Raw genomic sequence first — 21,879 nt, 5'->3', positions numbered from 1 at the left:
TCATAGAATACAAATTGCAAGAACAGATCACTCTGGAGTCAGATGTTAACAGAATGTATATTTATCCTATTAAACACTTAAACAATGTTTGAAGTGAGAATTAGGCAGGTCTGATAATTTTTTTGCCAAAATGTAGTATGTAGTTACAGTAGCTACACTGCTACATGGCAAAAAAGTAAGTAGCTACTGAAAACACTACTGGATTAGAATTTGTTCCACCAAGCTACAGCAAAATGTAGTTACATTACTAGTTGAACTACTTCTAGTTCACTATTCCCCAACACTGGTAATAAAATGAATTAGGTTCTGGAGGGTTTGGTCCATGATGCCACGGTGTAGGTTTACTACCCTGCCGCAGATACACCTCCACCCCCAGGAGAGAGGGCTGTTTCTATGGTAACCAGGAAGAGAGGAAGGAAGGGGATCTCCCCTTCAAGATAATCCATATAGACTGTTGACTGGACAACAGGGACCTACACTCTCAGGCCTTTCTGTCTCAGAGAGAATCTAACATTGGCATTATTATACTGTATGCTTATGGCTGCGTTTATCAGAACAGGCTGGCCAATTCTGATATTTTTTCCACTAATTTGTCTTTGACCAATCACATCAGATGTTTTCACACAATATCTTTTTCAGAGCTGATTTGATTGGTTAAATGACCAATTAGTGAAAACATGGATCTGAATTGGGCTGCCTGTGTAAACACAGCCAGAGTTTTGTTCAAAGTATTCAAAGTTAATAGATAGTGAAAATAATGAAAAGGATCTAGCGACTATCCTAACTGTCATTGCTAGAGATATTGTCTAAGAAGAACCTTTCACTTCAGGGATCAACAAACATTTCACTTCCAAATAACAACATTAAACCCATAGCAGAGGAAAGAAACGAATCCAAACCAAAGACAAAACACTTGGGCTAATTAGATAGTGATCTCTACCTGTAAGGATGTGGTCAGTGTCCAGCTCGGGGTTGACCTGGTTCTTCTTGATGATATGTCCCATGATCCACTTGGAGCGGCCGTACTGTTGAGTGGCCAGCAGCCACCGCAGAGACTCGGGAAAGATCCTGCATGGAGACAAGACAGAACACTCTCTAACTCTCTCCTCAATAAAATATGAACCGCTGAATCAAAATGAAATTAGTACCTATTCTTTTCACTGGGATTTAATGAGAGGCTGATAGGAATCTCAATACATCATTCTCCTCCTCAGGCTCTGTGGGAATCCCTGAGTCTGAAACGTGTGTGTGGCATGTGCGTATATGTGAATATTCATTTCTTTCTTTCTAGCGGATTGAAACTCAGATTGAATCTCCCTTTAAAATTCTTTCGTAACTTGTGGATATTAAGTCCTGTGTTAAGGTATGTAATTTGAAGGGAAAGAAAATGACAAGAGCTATGATTCTCTTGGATGAACTAAAACCCATAAGTTTCTTCCCCTTGTTCTGTTGGCAGCTTTCCCAGCAGTCAGGTATACAGTGTGAGTACAGGGTAAATGATGGTTAATTAATTATGATTTATTACCCAGGCTTTAAAAAGACCAGCTGTATTAACATGTACAGTAGAGGTCCTTTGACCTTAAGCTAAGGCTCTTAAGCTATAAAGATGCTAGGCGATTAGGTATACCTAAATAAGAGGGAAACACAGCTGGAAAAACCCCAAAAGCTTCCCTCTGGTTCTATACATATCTGATTAACCTCCAGTGTCCTGGGAACTACACAGATAATATTTCACTTCCGTGTGCTCCCATGCCCCGCTGGCCCCATACTAACTTCATACATACATAATATGAGCATTGGATAAATAGAGCCTACATTAACATAAAGCAGAAACCAATCATGAACTGTAGTGTAAGATAATTGGGAGTAGCACCTTATCAAGTGAATTAAATCTGCATTTTCTATCTAAATGGGATCACCTGTATGCATATAATAAATAGGTAAATATATCAACACTGAGCTGCCAAATTGTAGCAGGTGTTGAAGTATAGCCGGGTCCTAGAACAGTTTGGCTCTTTGCCTGAGATGGGGAGTAAAGTAGGTGTTGTCCTCACCAGATATAAGCCAGCATGAGGAGAAGAGGGCAGATGATGACAGCCTGCAGAACCTGCCAGTCTCGACAGAGGTATGCCATCCCTGGCATCAGGAGCTGCCCGCCCAGCACCACGAAGCTGGCAACCATGGTCATGGAGAAACGCCAGGCTGGTAGGCACAGCTCAATCCCTGGTAGAGAGAGAGGAGAGAGAGGTTAGCATACAGGGACCTACAATACAGATAGATACACACACTGACCACAGACACAGTTCCATCTATGATAGAGAGGGTGCAGAGGGAACACAAGGTCAACAATGACACTCCCACACATTCACGACTTGACAGAGAGAGTGGACAGAAGGGAGAGGGGTCGCCACTACAGTTCCACTACATAGCTCCATCCCTGGGAAGGAGACGAGTTATCCTGATACTGATGCCACTCCAGTATTGTGAACATTATTGTCCAATTACCTTGTCTAGAACTGATTCTAAATGTATGACTGATGCTACTGCATAAACCTGCATTTTCATGCAGAGAATATGGGACTATTAGCCTATTTTAGCTGAAGAGCACTGACTCTTCCATGGCTAGGACACAACACAGTCTCTGTCCTGATCCGACTGAACCAAACCTATTGCAGTAAAGTAATGAGAGTCTCCTTCGACTAATTTCTTCCCAGTCACTTTCAGAAAGTCCTTGATTCATTCATACAGACATTAGCATGCATGCCACCACCACGCTAGCCGGCAGAAACACACAGAACTCAGCCCCTTAGCAAGCTAGACACTGCGGCAGCATAGCATAGAATAAAATAAAATATCAATCTTATGAAGCTGATAAGTGGTACTGTACTGCAACAACAGTTCCCTTTCATTCCCTTCTCTTTCTCAGTCTTTTGTCTTCCACTCATCACTTTATATCTCCTCCTATTTTTCTTTTTACTTGTGTTTTTTCTTTTTCTCAGTTCCAACTGGGTCTTTCAAGGTGACAGGGCCGGGATAATACACTGTCAGCAGGCTGTAACTCCACCTCCGAGGAAAAGGCCGGAATTTCAATTAGCATCTGCCCCCCTCCTAGCTAGTATGAATAATGCTCTGTGTGCACGGGACAGTAACGCAGCTGGAATGACAGAGCTAAGACTGAGGAGGAGGAGGAGGAGGAGGAGGAGGAGGAGGAGGAGGAGGAGGAGGAGGAGGAGGAGGAGGAGGAGGAGGAGGAGGAGGAGGAGGAGGAGGAGGAGGAGGAGAGGGGAGAGTGGTGAGAGAGGGGGAAGAGAGGAGGAGGAGAGGGGAGAGTGGTGAGAGAGGGGGAAGAGAGGAGGAGGAGAGGGGAGAGTGGTGAGAGAGGGGGAAGAGAGGAGGAGGAGAGGGGAGAGTGGTGAGAGAGGGGGAAGAGAGGAGGAGGAGAGGGGAGAGTGGTGAGAGAGGGGTAAGAGAGGAGGAGGAGAGGGGAGAGTGGTGAGAGAGGGGGAAGAGAGGAGGAGGAGAGGGGAGAGTGGTGAGAGAGGGGGAAGAGAGGAGGAGGAGAGGGGAGAGTGGTGAGAGAGGGGGAAGAGAGGAGGAGGAGAGGGGAGAGTGGTGAGAGAGGGGGAAGAGAGGAGCAGGAGTGTTGGGTTTGGTGTAACCTCACCATGACACTGTGACAGTAATGCAGCTGGAACGACAGAGCTAAGACTGAAGAGGAGGAGTAGAGTGGAAAAGGAGAGGGGAGACGTGTGGGAGAGCAGAGAGGAGAGGGGAGAGGGTTAGGAGGGGAGAGAGGAGAGGGGAGCAAGGTGGGAGGGGAGGGGGGAGAGGGGTGGGAGGTGAGAGAGGAGGGAGAGGAGAGAGGAGAGGGAGTGTTGGGTTTTGGAGTAACCTCATCCTGATTCTCTGTGGGAGTTTTCTGAGTAAAGTCATGGGTCACTGGGAATAGCATGGGTTGGTATGTGGTTTTGTGAGTGTGTGAATCGAACATATGGATGTACTTACAAAACATTCTACATAAGTACTATGAGCTCCTTACTCCAGCTGATCCTAATCCTCCACATCCCTCCTGATCAGCAGTCCCACACTGCCCTGCACCAGCCCCAACCTCCAACTATCAGCCCAGGTCCTGCCCTGCCTCCTGACACAAATCCCAGCGCTCAGGTGATGTCACACACAAAGCACTCACAGAAAGCCACAATGACACAGGGGTGATACTGAGGTGACCCACGGGTGACCAAAAAGGAGTGACCAAACAGGAGTGACCAAATGCACTAAAACAGGACTTTGTTAACACACATGCCACATGATGACAACTGACAATACTTATCTAAAGCCGTGGTGGGGGACAGCATTGTTATCAAGGAGTAGCCTAACCATCAAAGCCATAATCTGCCAAAAGCCTCTGGTTTGCAACCTCTGTGTTGGACTACTTGATGAACAGTGTGGATTCTGGAATAGAACATGCAACTTCAAGAACATAATGTCCAGTGAGTCAAAGAGGTTCCATTGTTCTGAGAACATTACAGTATCTGACCACTAGGGGCCCACAGTGATGTTATTTCCCTGTGACCAGTGGGTAACACACCACACTGACCTTTCCCCGGCAGTCACATGATCTCCTCATGGCCCCATGCCATGTCGTCACCCCCTGCCTCCCCCCCTGCTCCCGGCCACTGGGTTTGTGTGTTCCCAGCCAGTAAACAGCTCCAGGGCCCACTCCTTCTAAATACAGTGAAGATGTGGTGGTAGACATATTATACTGTACAGTTATAATGATCATTCTTAAAAAGATTGTAGATAATAAGACTCAGAATACTGCTTCCTGTTTTTTTTTTTAAGAGATTGTACAAATGGAATAATGTGTGTGCAACCATGTGCTCAATATCCAGAAAGGTTGAGACTGAAGAGTGACTGTGTGGACATCTTTATCTATGCCTCTGGGGACCAGAAGTCCCCACAAGAATAGTAAACAAAGAAGGGTTAGAGTTAAGGTTAGGTTTTGGGGTTAGAGTTAGCGTAAGGGTTAAGGTTAGTGTTAGGGATTAGGGAAAATAGGATTTTGAATGGGACTGATTTTTGTGTCCCCACAAGGTTAGTTGTATAAGACTGTGTGTGTGTGTGTTTGTGCGTGTGCACGCCTGAGTGCATGTGTGTGTGTAGTAGGCCTATCTCATTCTTTGTGGACTTTAAGTGAGGTCACACTCATTGATCAATACCTTATCTTAAACTGTAAGGATCAATAGGCTCTGGGTCCAAGGCCTCTGAGGAATTGAGGGATGTTTAGGTAACAACTTCACAGTAATACTACGTTGATCCCTACTTCCAAAATGGCATGACAATATTTGCAACTTAGAACTTTGCCTGCTGAACGTGGATGAATGAATGTGTGTGTGTGCACGCACTTATAAGTTTGCTTGTGTCTCTGTAGTAACAACAGACTTACTATTACTATCAACACAAAAAGGATGTATCTGCGGTTTAATCATTATTCCAAACAGTTTCAAAATGAGTTTAGCTACTTTTGCAACAAAAATTTGCATTTTTATTGGACAGACTCAGGTAGGTTCCTCTGTTTGCTGAACCTATCAAATAGAAACGCTAGTTTTCGTCGCTAAATTGTTTGGATTAGTGATTACACCCCAGCTCTACTAGTCCCAGATGAGACCCCAGACAGACATAACATACATCCAGTCAGTGTAACACAAACACAAATCATGACAAAATAGCACCAACAAAACCACAGTCATCAACCTGGTGCAAACAGTTGATGGATTAGTTCTACCGTTGACTCCCTACACCATGAGAAGAAAAAAGAGACACAATGCAGTCTGATACTATGTCCTGCTCTGTTGCTTTGGACAGTGGGTAAATGTCACTTATCCAAAGGGTAAGCGATCGTGTTGTTATATCATGTTGTGAAAGCGTGAGTTATTTGAATAACACAGTGTCTGCAAAATGGGCCTACTACAGTATCAAGCTATGGAAAGAAGGTCCCCATCCATCCACCACACTGGGACTTCTGATAGGGAGGGATATAGACCCCCAGGAGAGGATGGGGGCTAGGGGTGAAAGATATGGATGGAGGGATATAGACCCCCAGGAGAGGATGGGGGCTAGGGGTGAGAGATATGGATGTAGGGATATAGACCCCCAGGAGAGGATGGGGGCTAGGGGTGAGAGATATGGATGGAGGGATATAGACCCCCAGGAGAGGATGGGGGCTAGGGGTGAGAGATATGGATGTAGGGATATAGACCCCAAGAGAGGATGGAGGCTAGGGGTGAAAGATAGGGATGGAGGGATATAGACCCAAAGACAGGATGGAGGCTAGGGGTGAAAGATAGGGATGGAGGGATATAGACCCCAAGACAGGATGGAGGCTAGGGGTGAAAGATAGGGATGGAGGGATATAGACCCCCAGGAGAGGATGGGGGCTAGGGGTGAGAGATATGGATGTAGGGATATAGACCCCCAGGAGAGGATGGGGGCTAGGGGTGAGAGATATGGATGGAGGGATATAGACCCCCAGGAGAGGATGGAGGCTAGGGGTGAAAGATAGGGATGGAGGGATATAGACCCAAAGACAGGATGGAGGCTAGGGGTGAAAGATAGGGATGGAGGGATATAGACCCCCAGGAGAGGATGGAGGCTAGGGGTGAGAGATAGGGATGGAGGGATATAGACCCAAAGACAGGATGGAGGCTAGGGGTGAAAGATAGGGATGGAGGGATATAGACCCCCAGGAGAGGATGGAGGCTAGGGGTGAGAGATATGGATGTAGGGATATAGACCCCCAGGAGAGGATGGGGGCTAGGGGTGAAAGATAGGGATGGAGGGATATAGACCCAAAGACAGGATGGAGGCTAGGGGTGAAAGATAGGGATGGAGGGATATAGACCCCCAGGAGAGGATGGAGGCTAGGGGTGAGAGATATGGATGTAGGGATATAGACCCCCAGGAGAGGATGGGGGCTAGGGGTGAGAGATATGGATGGAGGGATATAGACCCCCAGGAGAGGATGGGGGCTAGGGGTGAGAGATATGGATGGAGGGATATAGACCCCAAGACAGGATGGAGGCTAGGGGTGAAAGATAGGGATGGAGGGATATAGACCCCCAGGAGAGGATGGGGGCTAGGGGTGAGAGATATGGATGTAGGGATATAGACCCCCAGGAGAGGATGGGGGCTAGGGGTGAGAGATATGGATGGAGGGATATAGACCCCAAGACAGGATGGAGGCTAGGGGTGAAAGATATGGATGGAGGGATATAGACCCCCAGGAGAGGATGGGGGCTAGGGGTGAGAGATATGGATGTAGGGATATAGACCCCAAGAGAGGATGGAGGCTAGGGGTGAAAGATAGGGATGGAGGGATATAGACCCAAAGACAGGATGGAGGCTAGGGGTGAAAGATAGGGATGGAGGGATATAGACCCCCAGGAGAGGATGGAGGCTAGGGGTGAGAGATATGGATGTAGGGATATAGACCCCCAGGAGAGGATGGGGGCTAGGGGTGAGAGATATGGATGGAGGGATATAGACCCCCAGGAGAGGATGGGGGCTAGGGGTGAGAGATATGGATGTAGGGATATAGACCCCCAAGAGAGTATGGGGGCTAGGGGTGAGAGATAGGGATGGAGGGATATAGACCCCCAAGAGAGGATGGGGGCTAGGGGTGAGAGATAGGGATGGAGGGATATAGGAGTGGAAGGAAAGGAAGTTTGCCTAGCAGCCGGGGAATGTACACTCAGCACAAAAGTGAACTTTACCCTGCTCAGTGGAAGCACTGAGTGTGCATATTATCTACTTTATCTAGACACAAAAAGTGAGGGAGTGGGGGAGGACAGGACGAGAAGGAGGAAAGGGATTCTGTGAATCACCCACCCAGTCATAGATTCTCTCCTCTCCTCTCATTGGAGAAACTCCTTCATTTCTTCCACCTAGACATCCTTCTCTGTCTCTCTGAGAAATAGGGCTGATCTCAACAGCCATTTGTCTGTAGTGCTTCTACATCTGCATTGCTTGCTGTTTGGGGTTTTAGGCTGGGTTTCTGTATACCACTTTGTGACATGGGCTGATGTAAAAGAGGCTTTATGAATAAATGTGATTTGATTTGACTAGGTGATCCATGTTCAGTTAAGCCTGGGTCCAACATGCCTTCATTATAAGTCTCTAACTGATCCTAGGTCCTGAGGGTGACTGACCACAGTGCAGCAGGCTGTGGCTGGTGTCCTCAGGAAGCCATATCCATACTGGATGAGGGGAAATAAAAGCTCTTCTCTATAGCAGAGAGATGGACAGTGTCTGCTAATGTGAACAGGCCTGAGTGATACATCCACCCAGATAAAGACCCATTGACAATCAATTAAAACGAGGACAAGTAGACAGAGAGAAAGATAAACTGATATTGAAGCTACAAGGATCCAAGACTGGTAAAGCATGGACTCAGTTCAGTCCTACGTATTGCAGCAGGAAGGGGAACAGAACTGGGCCAAATGCTGTCTGAATGAACCAGCTTTACTCCCCCATCACCAGAGGGGAAACAGACCAGGATAGAGCAGGGCAAACAGGGGGTACGCTGCCCACTGGCTCACACGGAAGAGGGGCTACGGATATGACCTATTACTCTTTAGAGTTGATTAGTGTTTTCCTGTTTTTCAGTACATACAGTATCTCTGCCGTTTCTATGTGCAATGCTAAATGTATAGCAATGTCTCTGAGCGAAACGCATAGCATTGTCTCTGTGCTAAATGTATATCAATGTCTCTGTGCTAAATGTACATAAATGTCTCTGTGCTAAATGTATATCAATGTCTCTGTGCTAAATGTATATCAACGTCTCTGTGTTAAATGTAAAGCAATGTCTCTGTGCTAAATGCATAGCATTGTCTCTGTGCTAAACGCATAGCATTGTCTCTGTGCTAAACGCATAGCATTGTCTCTGTGCTAGATGTACAGCATTGTCTCTAGGTAATGTCTCTGTGCTAGACGTATAGCAATATCTCTGTGCTAAATGTATAGCAATGTCTCTGTGCTAAATGTAAAGCAATGTCTCTGTGCTAAATGTAAAGCAATGTCTCTGTGCTAAATGCATAGCATTGTCTCTGTGCTAAACGCATAGCATTGTCTCTGTGCTAAACGCATAGCATTTTCTCTGTGCTAGACGTATAGCAATGAGACGAAGGTCGAAAGCCATGCGTCCTCCGAAGCACAACCCAACCAAGCCGCACTGCTTCTTAACACAGCGCGCCTCCAACCCGGAAGCCAGCCGCACCAATGTGTCAGAGGAAACACCGTGTACCTGGCCCCCTTGGTTAGCGCGCACTGCGCCCGGCCCGCCACAGGAGACGCTGGAGCGTGATGAGACAAGGATATCCCTACCGGCCAAACCCTCCCTAACCCGGACGACGCTATGCCAATTATGCGTCGCCCCACGGCCCTACCGGTCGTGGCCGGCTGCGACAGAGCCTGGGCGTGAACCCAGAGACTCTGGTGGCGCAGCTAGCACTGCGATGCAGTGCCCTAAACCACTGCGCAACCCGGGAGGACATTATATTAATATTTTACTCTAAGTATCGACTTTATTTCTCTGACTGATCAAAACAATTTTTTTCATGCACTCTCTTCTCCTTGCATATAGTGAGCAAATTTTTTGAATCATCAAAACACAATAAAATCACAGTATTAAAACGCAATACATACAGAATCGTGACAATCGCAATATACAGTGCATTCTGAAAGTATTCAAAACCCTTGACTATTTCCACATTTTGTTATGTTACAACCTTACTGTAAAATCGATTAAATAGTTGTTGTTTTTCTCATCAATCTACACACAATACCCCATAATGACAAAGCAAAAACAGGTTTTTATAATTGTTTTCAAATGTATTAATAAGTTAAAAAAAATCAAAATATGACATTTACATAAGTATTCAGACCCTTTACTCAGCACTTTGTTTCAGCACCTTTGGCTGCGATTACAGTCTTAAATCTTATTGGGTATGACGCTACAAGTTTGGCACACCTGTATTTGGGGAGTTTCTCTCATTCTTCTCTGTAGATCCTCTCAAGCTCTGTCAGGTTGGATGGGGAGCGTCGCTGCTCAGCTATTATCAGGTCTCTCCAGAGATGTTCCTTCGGGTTCAAGTCCGGGATCTGGCTGGGCTCTCAAGGACCTTCAGAAACTTGTCCCGAAGCCACTCCTGGGTTGTCTTGGCTGTGCGCTTAGGGTCGATGTTGGAATGCTTGATAATGTATGTGATATCAAGAGAGACATATATTTTCTGGGTGATTTAAATATTGACTGGCTTTCATCAAGCTCCCCACTCAAGATAAAGCTACAAACTGTAACCAGTGCCTGCAACCTGGTTCAGGATATCAGTCAACCTACCAGGGGGGTTACAAACAGCACATTGCACTGGTCATCCCCAAAGCCAACACCTCTTTTGGCTGCCTTTCCTTCCAGTTCTCTGCTGCCAATGACTGGAACGAATTGCAAAAATCTCTGAAGATGGAGTCTTATATCTCCCTCTCTAACTCTCTAGCAGCCAATCTGTAAATAGCTGTCACGTTCCTGACCTGTTTTCTGTTGTTTTTGTATGTGTGTGATGGTCAGGGCGTGAGTTTTGGGTGGGCAGTCTATGTTTTCTGTTTCTATGTTGGTTTTGGGTTGCCTGGTATGGCTCTTAATTAGAGGCAGGTGTTTTGCGTTTTCCTCTAATTGAGAGTCATATTAAGGTAGGGTGTTCTCACTGTTTGTTTGTGGGTGATTGTCTCCTGTGTCGTCCATGTCTGTACCATACGGGACTGTTTGGCTGTTCGTTCGTTTGATGTAGTCTGTTCCTGTCCGTGAGTTCTACGTATAGTTGTGTAAGTTCATGTTCAGGTTTCGTCTACGTCGTTTTCTTATTTTGTTAGTTTTGTAAGTGTTTTTGTTTTCGTTTTGCCGTCGTATTCAATAAAAGAGATGGCTTATTTTCCTACTGCTGCGTATTGGTCTACCGATCCTTCTCTCCTCTCCTCGTCCGAGGATGAGGAGGACAACAGCCGTTACAGAATCACCCACCAAACTAGGACCAAGCGGCAAGGGAAAGCTCAACAGAGCAACCAGGACTCCTGGACTTGGGAGGAGATCCTGGACGGTAAAGGACCCTGGGCTCAGCCAGGGGAATATCGCCGTCCCAAGGCGGAGTTGGAAGCAGCGAAGGCAGAGAGGCGCTGGTATGAGGAGGCAGCGCGGCGACGCGGTTGGGAGCCCGTGAGTCAGACCCAAAAATTTCTTGGGGGGTGGCACACGAGGAGTGTGGCAAAGCCGGGTAGGATACCTGAGCCAACTCCCCGTGCTTACCGTGGAGTGAGAGGGCGTCGTACTGGTCAGACACCGTGTTATGCGGTAAAGCGCACGGTATCCCCAGTACGCGTGCTTAGCTATTCCACCTCGCCGCACTGGGAGGGCTAAGTTGGGCATCGAGCCGGATGTCATGAAGCTGGCCCAACGCATCTGGCCACCAGTGCGTCTCCTCGGGCCGGCATACATGGCACCAGCCTTACGAATGGTGTTCCCGGTTCGCCAGCATAGCCCAGTGCGGCCTATTCCACCTTGCCGCACTGGCAGGGCTACGGGCACCATTCAACCTGGTAAGGTTGGGCAGGCTCGGTGCTCAAGAGCACGTGTCCTCCTTCACGGTCCGGTATACCCGGTGCCACCTCCATGTACCAGTCCTCCGGTGGCAGCCCCCCGTACCAGGCTGTCTCTCCGGGTTCTCTCTCCAGCTGTTTCCTCCTCTCCAGCGCAGCCAGTGCCTATACCACGCACCAGGCTGTCTCTCCGTCTCCTCCCTACAGAGCTGCCCGTCTGGCCAGAGCCGTCCAGCCAGGACCAGCCAGAGCCGTCCAGCCATGACCAGCCAGAGCCGTCCAGCCAGGACCAGCCAGAGCCGTCCAGCCAGGACCAGCCAGAGCCGTCCAGCCAGGACCAGCCAGAGCCGTCCAGCCAGGACCTGCCAGAGCCGTCCAGCCAGGACCTGCCAGAGCCGTCCAGCCAGGACCTGCCAGAGCCGTCCAGCCAGGACCTGCCAGAGCCGTCCAGCCAGGACCTGCCAGAGCCGTCCAGCCAGGACCTGCCAGAGCCGTCCAGCCAGGACCTGCCAGAGCCGTCCAGCCAGGACCTGCCAGAGCCGTCCAGCCAGGACCATCCAGAATCCCTCAGCCAGGACCTGCCAGAATCCCTCAGCCAGGACCTGCCAGAGTCCCTCAGCCAGGACCTGCCAGAGTCCCTCAGCCAGGACCTGCCAGAGTCCCTCAGCCAGGACCTGCCAGAGTCCCTCAGCCAGGACCTGCCAGAGTCCTTCAGCCAGGATCTGCCAGAGTTCCTCAGCCGGGACCTGCCGCCCCTTATCCCGGTGCTGCCCCTTGTCCCGGTGCTGCCCCTTATCCCGGTGCTGCCCCTTATCCCGGTGCTGCCCCTTATCCCGGTGCTGCCCCTTGTCCCGGTGCTGCCCCTTATCCCGGTGCTGCCCCTTATCCCGGTGCTGCCCCTTATCCCGGTGCTGCCCCTTATTCCGGTGCTGCCCCTTATTCCGGTGCTGCCCCTTATCCCGGTGCTGGCCTTTCATTTAGGGGGTTTTAGTTGGAGGGTGGTCATTGGGAGGGGAAAACAGAAGCGGGGAGTGACTATGGTGGTGTGGGGACAGCGTCCGGAGCCTGAGCCACCACCGTGGTCAGATGCCCACCCAGACCCTCCCCTGGACTTTGTGCTGGTGCGCCCGGCGTTCGCACCTTGAGGGGGGGGGGGGGGTTCTGTCACGTTCCTGACCTGTTTTCTGTTGTTTTTGTATGTGTGTGATGGTCAGGGCGTGAGTTTTGGGTGGGCAGTCTATGTTTTCTGTTTCTATGTTGGTTTTGGGTTGCCTGGTATGGCTCTTAATTAGAGGCAGGTGTTTTGCGTTTTCCTCTAATTGAGAGTCATTTTAAGGTAGGGTGTTCTCACTGTTAGTTTGTGGGTGATTGTCTCCTGTGTCGTCCATGTCTGTACCATACGGGACTGTATGGCTGTTCGTTCGTTTGATGTAGTCTGTTCCTGTCCGTGAGTTCTACGTATAGTTGTGTAAGTTCATGTTCAGGTTTCGTCTACGTCGTTTTCTTATTTTGTTAGTTTTGTAAGTGTTTTTGTTTTCGTTTTGCCGTCGTATTCAATAAAAGAGATGGCTTATTTTCCTACTGCTGCGTATTGGTCTACCGATCCTTCTCTCCTCTCCTCGTCCGAGGAGGAGGAGGACAACAGCCGTTACAATAGCACACCCGACTACCTCATCAGCCAGAGTGTCTATGTATGCGGATGACTCAACGCTGTACACATCAGCTACTACAGCAACTGAAATTATTGCAACACTTAACAAAGAGCTGCAGTTAGTTTCAGAACGGGTGGCAAGGAATAAATTAATCCCAAATATTTCAAAAACTAAAAGCATTGTATTTGGGACAAATCATTCACTAAACCCTAAACCTCAACTAAAACTTGTAATAAATCATGTGGAAATTGAGCAAGTTGAGGTGACTAAACTGCTTGGAGTAATTGGCTTAGAACAGGGCAGCACACGTCTGGCCCTTGGATGTACACAGAGAGCAAACATGAATAATATGCATGTCAATCTCTCCTGGCTCAAAGTAGCGGAGAGATTGACTTCAGCACTACTTGTATTTGTGAGAGGTATTGACATGTTAAAAGTCTGTTTAAACGACCAGCACACAGCTCAGACACCCATGCATACCCTACAAGACATGACACCAGAGTTCTCTTCACAGTTCCCAAGTCCAGAACAGACTATGGGAGGCGCACAGTACCACATAGAGCCATGACTACATGGAACTTTATTCCACATCAGGGAAATTATGCAAGCAGTAGAATCAGATAAAAAATTATAAAAATACACCTTATGGAACATGGGGGACTGTGAAGCAACACAAACATAGGCACAGATACATGCATACACACACATGATAACAGACGCACTATACACACACGTACACATGGATTTTGTGCTGTAGATCTGTGGTAGTGGAGTATGGGCCCGAGGGCCCACACTGTGTGTTGTGAATTCTGTAAGTAATGTATTGTAATGTTTTTAGATTGTATAACTGACCTAATTTTGCCGAACCCCAGGAAGAGTAGCTGCTGCCTTGGCAGGAACTAATAGGGATCTCCCAGTCCCTGCAGCTGTTGAAAACCATCCCCACAGCATGATGCTGCCACCACCATGCTTCACCATAGGGATGGTGCCAGGTTTCTTCCAGACGTGATGCTTGGCATTCAGACCAAATATTTACATCTTGGTTCCATCAGACCAAAGAATCTTGTTTCTCATGGTCTGAGAGTCTTTAGGTGCCTTTTGGCAAACTCCAAGCGGGCTGTCAGGTGCCTTTTACTGAGGAGTGGCTTCCGTCTGGCCACTCTACAAAAGCCTGATTGGTAGAGTGTGCAGAGATGGTTGTCCTTCTAGAAGGTTCTCCCATCTCCACAGAGGACCTCCGGAGCTCTGTCAAAGTGACCATCTCCCTGACCAAGGCCATTCTTCCCTGATTGCTCAGTTTGGCAGAGCGGCCAGATGTAGGAAGAGTCTTGGTGGTTTCAAACTCCAATATTATGTGATTAAATGCAACAGACTCTGTATGCCTCAAAAGGTATCTAGTCAAGGTAGTATGACTACAATGAACATGTGTCTAACTTGCACCGTTAAACAATTATTAAGAGATACAAATAGCCAATTCTGGCGACCAATCTTCTAGCATTAATTTATTGAGGCAAGCAGATCAGAGATGTATATAACTAGAAATAGACCTATTAAATGATGAACGTATAGTCAAATAACTATTCTGTAAAAATGAGGAATGCATTTACTCAATTCAACTAATATAATTTTTAGTCACAAAATAATTAACACTCAAACAATTAGTGTACATGAAATACATGATACATTACAGACTACTCAGAGTAAATGACTATCACCAATAGGCTATGACTTAAAGTGGTTATTTACACATGTCTTCAGTTCAGAATAATCTCTAAGAGAAAAAACTATGCGTGTCTGATACACACAGTAGCTTGGTAGCAAGTTCTCAAAGTATGAACAAATTCACTGTCCTTTTACCCAAATTCAAGGAGAAACTCACATCAACCTGAATTAACATTTCTTTACACTTTGCTAGTAAAAACAAAAGACAGGAAAACACACCCAGATTCTAATCTAATCAGCGTGCAAGTCACCAGTCGCGAGTATCACCTTTTGTCATTCTTTCACTGCAGTAGCAACACGTGAAAATCATTATAGAAATCTGATGCAGCTCAAGTCAACTTCAAAACCCACAATGCACTCTACAGGCTGGCAGACTGGCTGGCTGGTTAGCTAGCTAGCTACCTGCAAACAAATGTAGCGACACACAATAATAACAAACTCAATATCTGCATGTGAAGTAGCTAGTTAGCTGTAAAATCGCCTAAACAAACTGCACTATCAATTTAAGAGTCTACAATCTCACCACACTCAACCTGCAGATCGATGTGCCTTGCAGAGTGGAGTCTGCCATTCGCAACGGCCATGCAACGGCACCATGCAATGCACCATGGACTGAAAAGGCAGAAAAATCTGAGAAATGTGGTGGACCCTCTCGAAGTAGGAATATCGCAAAAATATGATCAATGGTTAATTCGAGAGAAGACAACCTCCCGCTAGGAATGGGTGATATGGCCAAAATCTCATATCCCGATATAGGTCATTTCATATCCCGATAACGATACATATCACGATATAGCACATTTTCTGTAAATTAAATGTATAAATAGTTTATATAAAATGACCACATGTAAAGGCCTATTTCTTATTACATTTTGAATTATACTCAACAAATAAAAAGGTACTTACTCATATTCGATTATTTATTTAATTTAGAACCTGTGCAAATTTTCAATTAAGCATGTAACAAAAAATATAAAATATGAATGTATAAAATCTAAAAAGGTAAATAGAAAACACTTCAACTATAGTTGCAAACAAAATAAATATAGGCTTAATATATTTTTTGGGGGGGGAGGGCTTGCCTGTTTTGCATGTTATTTTGGCATTAATACGTGTCACATATCAATTTGCATTTGGTACCTTGGCTCGAGTGTTGGCACCAACTCACGAAACCCCTGTTTCACGACCGTGTAAATTGGGGCCATGTCTTTGCAGGTGTAAGTTGTAACGGCAGCTGTTATCTCCGTCCATCTTCGTGATTCTTTGCCATGTGGTGTGCCACGGGAAAAAGCCTCTTGCAACGTCTGAGTCGGGGGTTTGTTTTGAGCACTTGACTGTACTTTTTGGGGTATCATTCGTAGACTCTCTCTGTACTGTTTCACATGATTCTTGCGTAGGTGGTAAAATAGGTTAGTGGTGTTTGAGCCTGTTGTCGGGACCGGCTTGCGGCATATTTTGCAGTGAACGGTTTCCTGGTTCGTGTCAGACTTTTCATACCCAAACCATGTCCATGCGACCGAATTTTCCCCTCTTTTAGGCACAAGCTCCGTGTCTCCGTGCTCTGTGTCTCTCTTCATGTTTGTTTTCTTTGTGCAAATTTCCATTCACACGGCACGTGTGGAAGAACGCAAAGCTTCGTGCAATTGACAAAAGTTATTGCCGTAAAGAGTGTGATTTGCAAAGCAACGAAATAAACGATAGATCACAATATGAAATGACAGACGTTTTTCTATCTTCACACGATATATATCGTCATATCGCCCAGCCCTACCTCGCGCGTTATGAAATTGGCCAGTATTGAAATTGGACATGTATGATAGATGTTTTCACGATCTAAAAGTCATATTCTTATTAACTTCCACTGTAGTGAGGGCTTTATAACAATGCCATGTCAAACCGGCTGAATTTCTGCCGGTTTGGCAAGAACTCATGCATCACATGAAAACATGAAATGACCTCGGGAATAAATAGAACATCGCTCAAAGATGCCCAAAAAACAATAAAAATGGGTGAATCGTACCTTTAACTGTAGACTAGTTACATTATATATACAAAAGTATGTGAACAGCCCTTCAAATTAGTGGATTTGGCTATTTCAGCCACACCTGTTGCTGACAGGTGTATAAACTCGAGCACACAGCCATGCAATCTCCATATACTAACATTGGCAGTAGAATGGCCTTACTGAAGAGCTCAGTGACTCTGGAGCATTGGAAACATGTTCTGTGGAGTGATGAATCACGCTTCACCATTTGGCAGTCCAACGGACGAATCTGGGTTTGGCGGATGCCAGGAGAACGCTACCTGCCTCATAGTGCTAACTTGCTAACTGTAAAGTTTGGTGGAGGAGGAATAATGGTCTGGGGCTGTTTTTATGGTTCAGGCTAGACCCTTTAGTTCCAGTGAAGAGAAATCTTAACGCTACAGCTTTCAATGACATTCTAGATGATTCTGTGCTTCCAACTTTGTGGCAACAGTTTGGGGAAGGCTCTTTCCTGTTTCAGCATGACAATATCCCCATGCACAAAGTGAGGTCCACACAGAAATATTTTTTTGAGGTCAGTGTGGAATAACTTCTCTGACCTGCACAGATCCCTGATCTCAACCCCATCGAACACCTTTGGGATGAATTGGAACGCCAACTGCGAGCCAGGCCTAATCGCCCAACATCAGTGCCCAACCTCACTAACGCTCGTGGCCATATAGAAGCAAGTCCCCGCAGAAATGTTCCAACATCTAGTGGAAAGCCTTCCCAGAAGAGTGGAGGTCGTTATTGCAGCAAAGGGGGGACCAACTCCATATTAATGCCCATGATTTTGGAATGAGTTGTTTGACAAGCAGGTGTCAACATACTTATGGTCAAGTAGTGTAGTAGTAGGCCTATGTATGTAAGTTGAAGTGAATGCAGACTAAGGTGTAACCACACAGAATAATCAATGCAGCCTTGTGAGTGTTGAGATGCGTCAAGACTAAAACACATTAGTCTGAATGGAATGAATCGACTGATCACATACAGGTAGTATGTCTCATTTACTGTCAGCGATTCACAGTGATCAAGATACAACTCTGCTACTTTATCCCTTAAACAGATAAAGAAACATGGTAAAATCACCTAGACTAGATTAGTGGTAGGCATGTGACTGACAACAAAAACATGTAGTCAAATCTGGATAATCATACCCACACAGACTTGTGACTCCTAGTACACAGGGCTGATGACATCAGCTCTACTAGCTCATCCCTCAACAAAGGCCCTGAGGCAAGGCAATACACACACACACACACACACACACACACACACACACACACACACACACACACACACACACACACACACACACACACACACACACACACACACACACACACACACACACACACACACACACACACACACACACACACACACACACACACACACACACACACAAGGCAGGCAGGGGCAAGACTTGGGAACACTGCAGCCAGAGTGACATCAAGTAGCTTCTATTGAGACACTGTTCAACATTCTAGGATCACAAGAGCTCCCAACACAGTAAGCAACAAGCAGAGGTCTACTAACAGGGTTGATGTGATATGATTTCTATGTTTGCTTGTCTTCTATGACTGTGTGTCCAGGTTGTCCAGGTTGTCCAGGTGTACAATATACTGAGATCTCTCCAATACACTGTATACTTCTGTCATTAGAATAATGAATAAGAGCATGGTTGTCAACATTTACGATTCATTAAGTTAAAGGAATAAATTGTAGGCTACTAAAATGATCTGATGATCTGGCTAAAATGATCCAATTAAGACCATCAGATGGAACGTAATGTATATAGTTCAGTAGTTGAATTCAATCGTATCACGGGCTGGAAGAGAAGTAATGGTCTCTATAATTGGGGCAAAACATAAGCTAACAATAACATATACAGAGAGAACTAAATCTAGCTAGCTAGGCCTACCCCACCTCAGAGCACAATTACCCTGGCAAACACTGATCACAGACCACAATGACCTCTCTCTCACACACACACTCACATACATCTAGCATGAGTCAGACCCAGCCATGTGGGGAGCAGAACACTGCCTGAAAACAAGCTGATGAAAAACACAGCTCTGCATTTACACGCTAAGCTACAGACGTTAGCATTACCGTGACCCTGGCTAAGCACTGGAGAAATTCCTGATGCTACAGCACTAAAAACACTAACATACTGCAGTGACAGAACCCTGAGGTAAAACAAGAAAAAAATGGTGTATCAGATGACCCTTTAGGTGTCTGCTTTGCTTATCTTCTATGTAAATAGATAGATAGGATGGATAGGTTGGATGTGGCAGTCTTAAAATGGTCTACTGCTGTAGAGTTGAGAGCACATCATGGGCATTGCAGGTAAATGCACAGCAAACCTTAACACAGATTGATAACATTAAATCATTAGCATACTAATGAGTCATTACATAGACAGATTGTGAGCTGTGATGCTTATATAATAGTCCCTTTGTAATCCCTCTCTCCCATCTGTCCCCTCGGTTTATTTTTCCCTCTCACTCTCTCTCTCTCTCCCCATGTCTCTCTCTCCCCATGTCTCTCTCTCTCCTTTTGTCTCTCTCTCTCCCTTTGTCTCTCTCTCTCCCTTTGTCTCTCTCTCCCTTTGTCTCTCTCTCTCCCTTTGTCTCTCTCTCTCTCCTTTTGTCTCTCTCTCTCCCTTTGTCTCTCTCTCTCCTTTTGTCTCTCTCTCTCCCTTTGTCTCTCTCTCCCTTTGTCTCTCTCTCCCTTTGTCTCTCTCTCTCCCTTTGTCTCTCTCTCTCTCCCCATGTCTCTCTCTCTCCCCATGTGTCTCTCTCTCCTTTTGTCTCTCTCTCCCCATGTCTCTCTCTCCCTTTGTCTCTCTCTCTCCCTTTGTCTCTCTCTCTCTCCCCATGTCTCTCTCTCTCCCCATGTCTCTCTCTCTCCTTTTGTCTCTCTCTCCCTTTGTCTCTCTCTCCCTTTGTCTCTCTCTCTCCCTTTGTCTCTCTCTCTCTCTCCCCATGTCTCTCTCTCTCCCCATGTCTCTCTCCCCATGTCTCTCTCTCTCACCATGTCTCTCTCTCAGCCCATGTCTCTCTCTCTCCCTTTGTCTCTCTCTCCCTTTGTCTCTCTCTCTCCCTTTGTCTCTCTCTCCCTTTGTCTCTCTCTCCCTTTGTCTCTCTCTCCCTTTGTCTCTCTCTCCCTTTGTCTCTCTCTCTCCCTTTGTCTCTCTCTCTCCTTTTGTCTCTCTCTCTCCCTTTGTCTCTCTCTCCCTTTGTCTCTCTCTCCCTTTGTCTCTCTCTCTCCCTTTGTCTCTCTCTCTCTCCCCATGTCTCTCTCTCTCCCCATGTCTCTCTCTCTCCCCTTGTCTCTCTCTCTCCCTTTGTCTCTCTCTCTCCTTTTGTCTCTCTCTCTCCCTTTGTCTCTCTCTCCCTTTGTCTCTCTCTCCCTTTGTCTCTCTCTCTCCCTTTGTCTCTCTCTCCCTTTGTCTCTCTCTCTCCCTTTGTCTCTCTCTCTCTCCCCATGTCTCTCTCTCTCCCCATGTCTCTCTCTCTCCCTTTGTCTCTCTCTCTCCCTTTGTCTCTCTCTCCCCCCATGTCTCTCTCTCTCCCTTTGTCTCTCTCTCTCCCCATGTCTCTCTCTCTCCCCATGTCTCTCTCTCTCCCCATGTCTCTCTCTCTCCCCATGTCTCTCCGCCCGTCTCTTACTTTCCTAGTCTCTTTCTCTCCCTGTCTCGCTATCTCCCTCTATCCCCCAATCTCTCTCTCTCTCTCCTCGTCTCTCCCCCCTGTCCCTCTCTACCCGTCTATCTCTTTCCATCTCTCTCCCCCCCTCTCTCTCCCCCCATCTCCCTCTCTCTCTGTATCTCTCTCTATCCCCCTGTCTCTCTCACTCTCTCTCCCCCCCAGTCTCTCTCTCCCCCGTATCTCTCCCCCAGTCTCGCTCCTCTTTCACTATCCCTCACCAGTCCTGTCTCCCCTATTTCCCTCTCCCCACACTATCTCTCCCTCTGTATCCTCTCTTGCTCTCTCTCTCTCATGTCCCAGTCTGTCTGGATGGCAGTAGTATCAGGAGCAGTATTAGGTGTCGCCTCACATCAGCCTTGTCCGCCCCTGCAGTATGCCTGAACCCGACAAGCCAGCTTAGCGGAACAAACAGACATTTACACAAACCTCTCCCCTACAAGGGCTTACCGCCCGCAATACAACTCATCAAAAGGCTGGCTGGCTGGCTTGCTGATTCTGGGGATATAGTTAAGGGTATGAGAGGGAGGGGCTGGTTCTGTCCTTTTACTAACCTTATCCTCAGTGTTTCCCCTATATATCAGTATTGCCAATGGCGGTGTGGTACAGTAGGGCCCCCCAAGCAGCATCCAGGGTTAGGGTTGCAAAATTCTGGTAACCTTCACAAAATTCCCAGGTTGTTCAGAAATCCCGGTTGGAAGATTCCCAGACACAGAAGGGAATAAGTAACAAATCTGTAATCCTCCAAACAGAATTCCTGGAAAACCTGGGAATTGTGGTAAAGTTAAAGTAATTTTGCAAGTCTATTCAGGGCCCAAACATACCATGTGAAATACTTTCAGGCCGGGAATAACAGGTGGAAGCTAGATGGAAGGGCCAACCCTACTTATGTAATGGTAGGGGAATCACTGTCATACACACTCAAGAGCGTTTTGAGTCACTGTGTCTCTGTGTGTGACTAGAGGAGAACATGAGCCACACAGAGAGTTTGTCAACGTCAATCAGCTCTATGATACATCACTGCGTCCTGTGTCTAGGTAGAATGAAACCAGACGCGGTAGCTTACATGGTGGTTTACATGGGGAAATGTCACTTTGTTGACAGTGAACACCGCAGAGGTTTACCT

The 21,879-nt window shown here is 46.8% G+C and overlaps 1 protein-coding gene across 2 annotated transcripts in view; it reads right to left on the bottom strand.

The window, feature by feature from the left end:
• Positions 1-21,879, bottom strand: part of LOC129813991 (solute carrier family 22 member 23-like) — an 85,449-nt gene that overhangs the window by 23,683 nt on the left and 39,887 nt on the right. For both annotated transcript variants that reach the window (XM_055866690.1, XM_055866688.1), the window contains exons 4-5: positions 2,055-2,223; positions 941-1,068 (exon numbers count right to left, since the gene is read on the bottom strand). In XM_055866690.1, the coding sequence (XP_055722665.1) occupies positions 941-1,068; positions 2,055-2,223 (297 nt within the window). The remainder of the gene's footprint in view (positions 1-940; positions 1,069-2,054; positions 2,224-21,879) is intronic.

This window comes from Salvelinus fontinalis, chromosome 17, assembly GCF_029448725.1.
Source record: "Salvelinus fontinalis isolate EN_2023a chromosome 17, ASM2944872v1, whole genome shotgun sequence".
Lineage (NCBI taxonomy): Eukaryota > Metazoa > Chordata > Actinopteri > Salmoniformes > Salmonidae > Salvelinus > Salvelinus fontinalis.
This window is presented reverse-complemented; position numbering and strand designations above follow the sequence as displayed.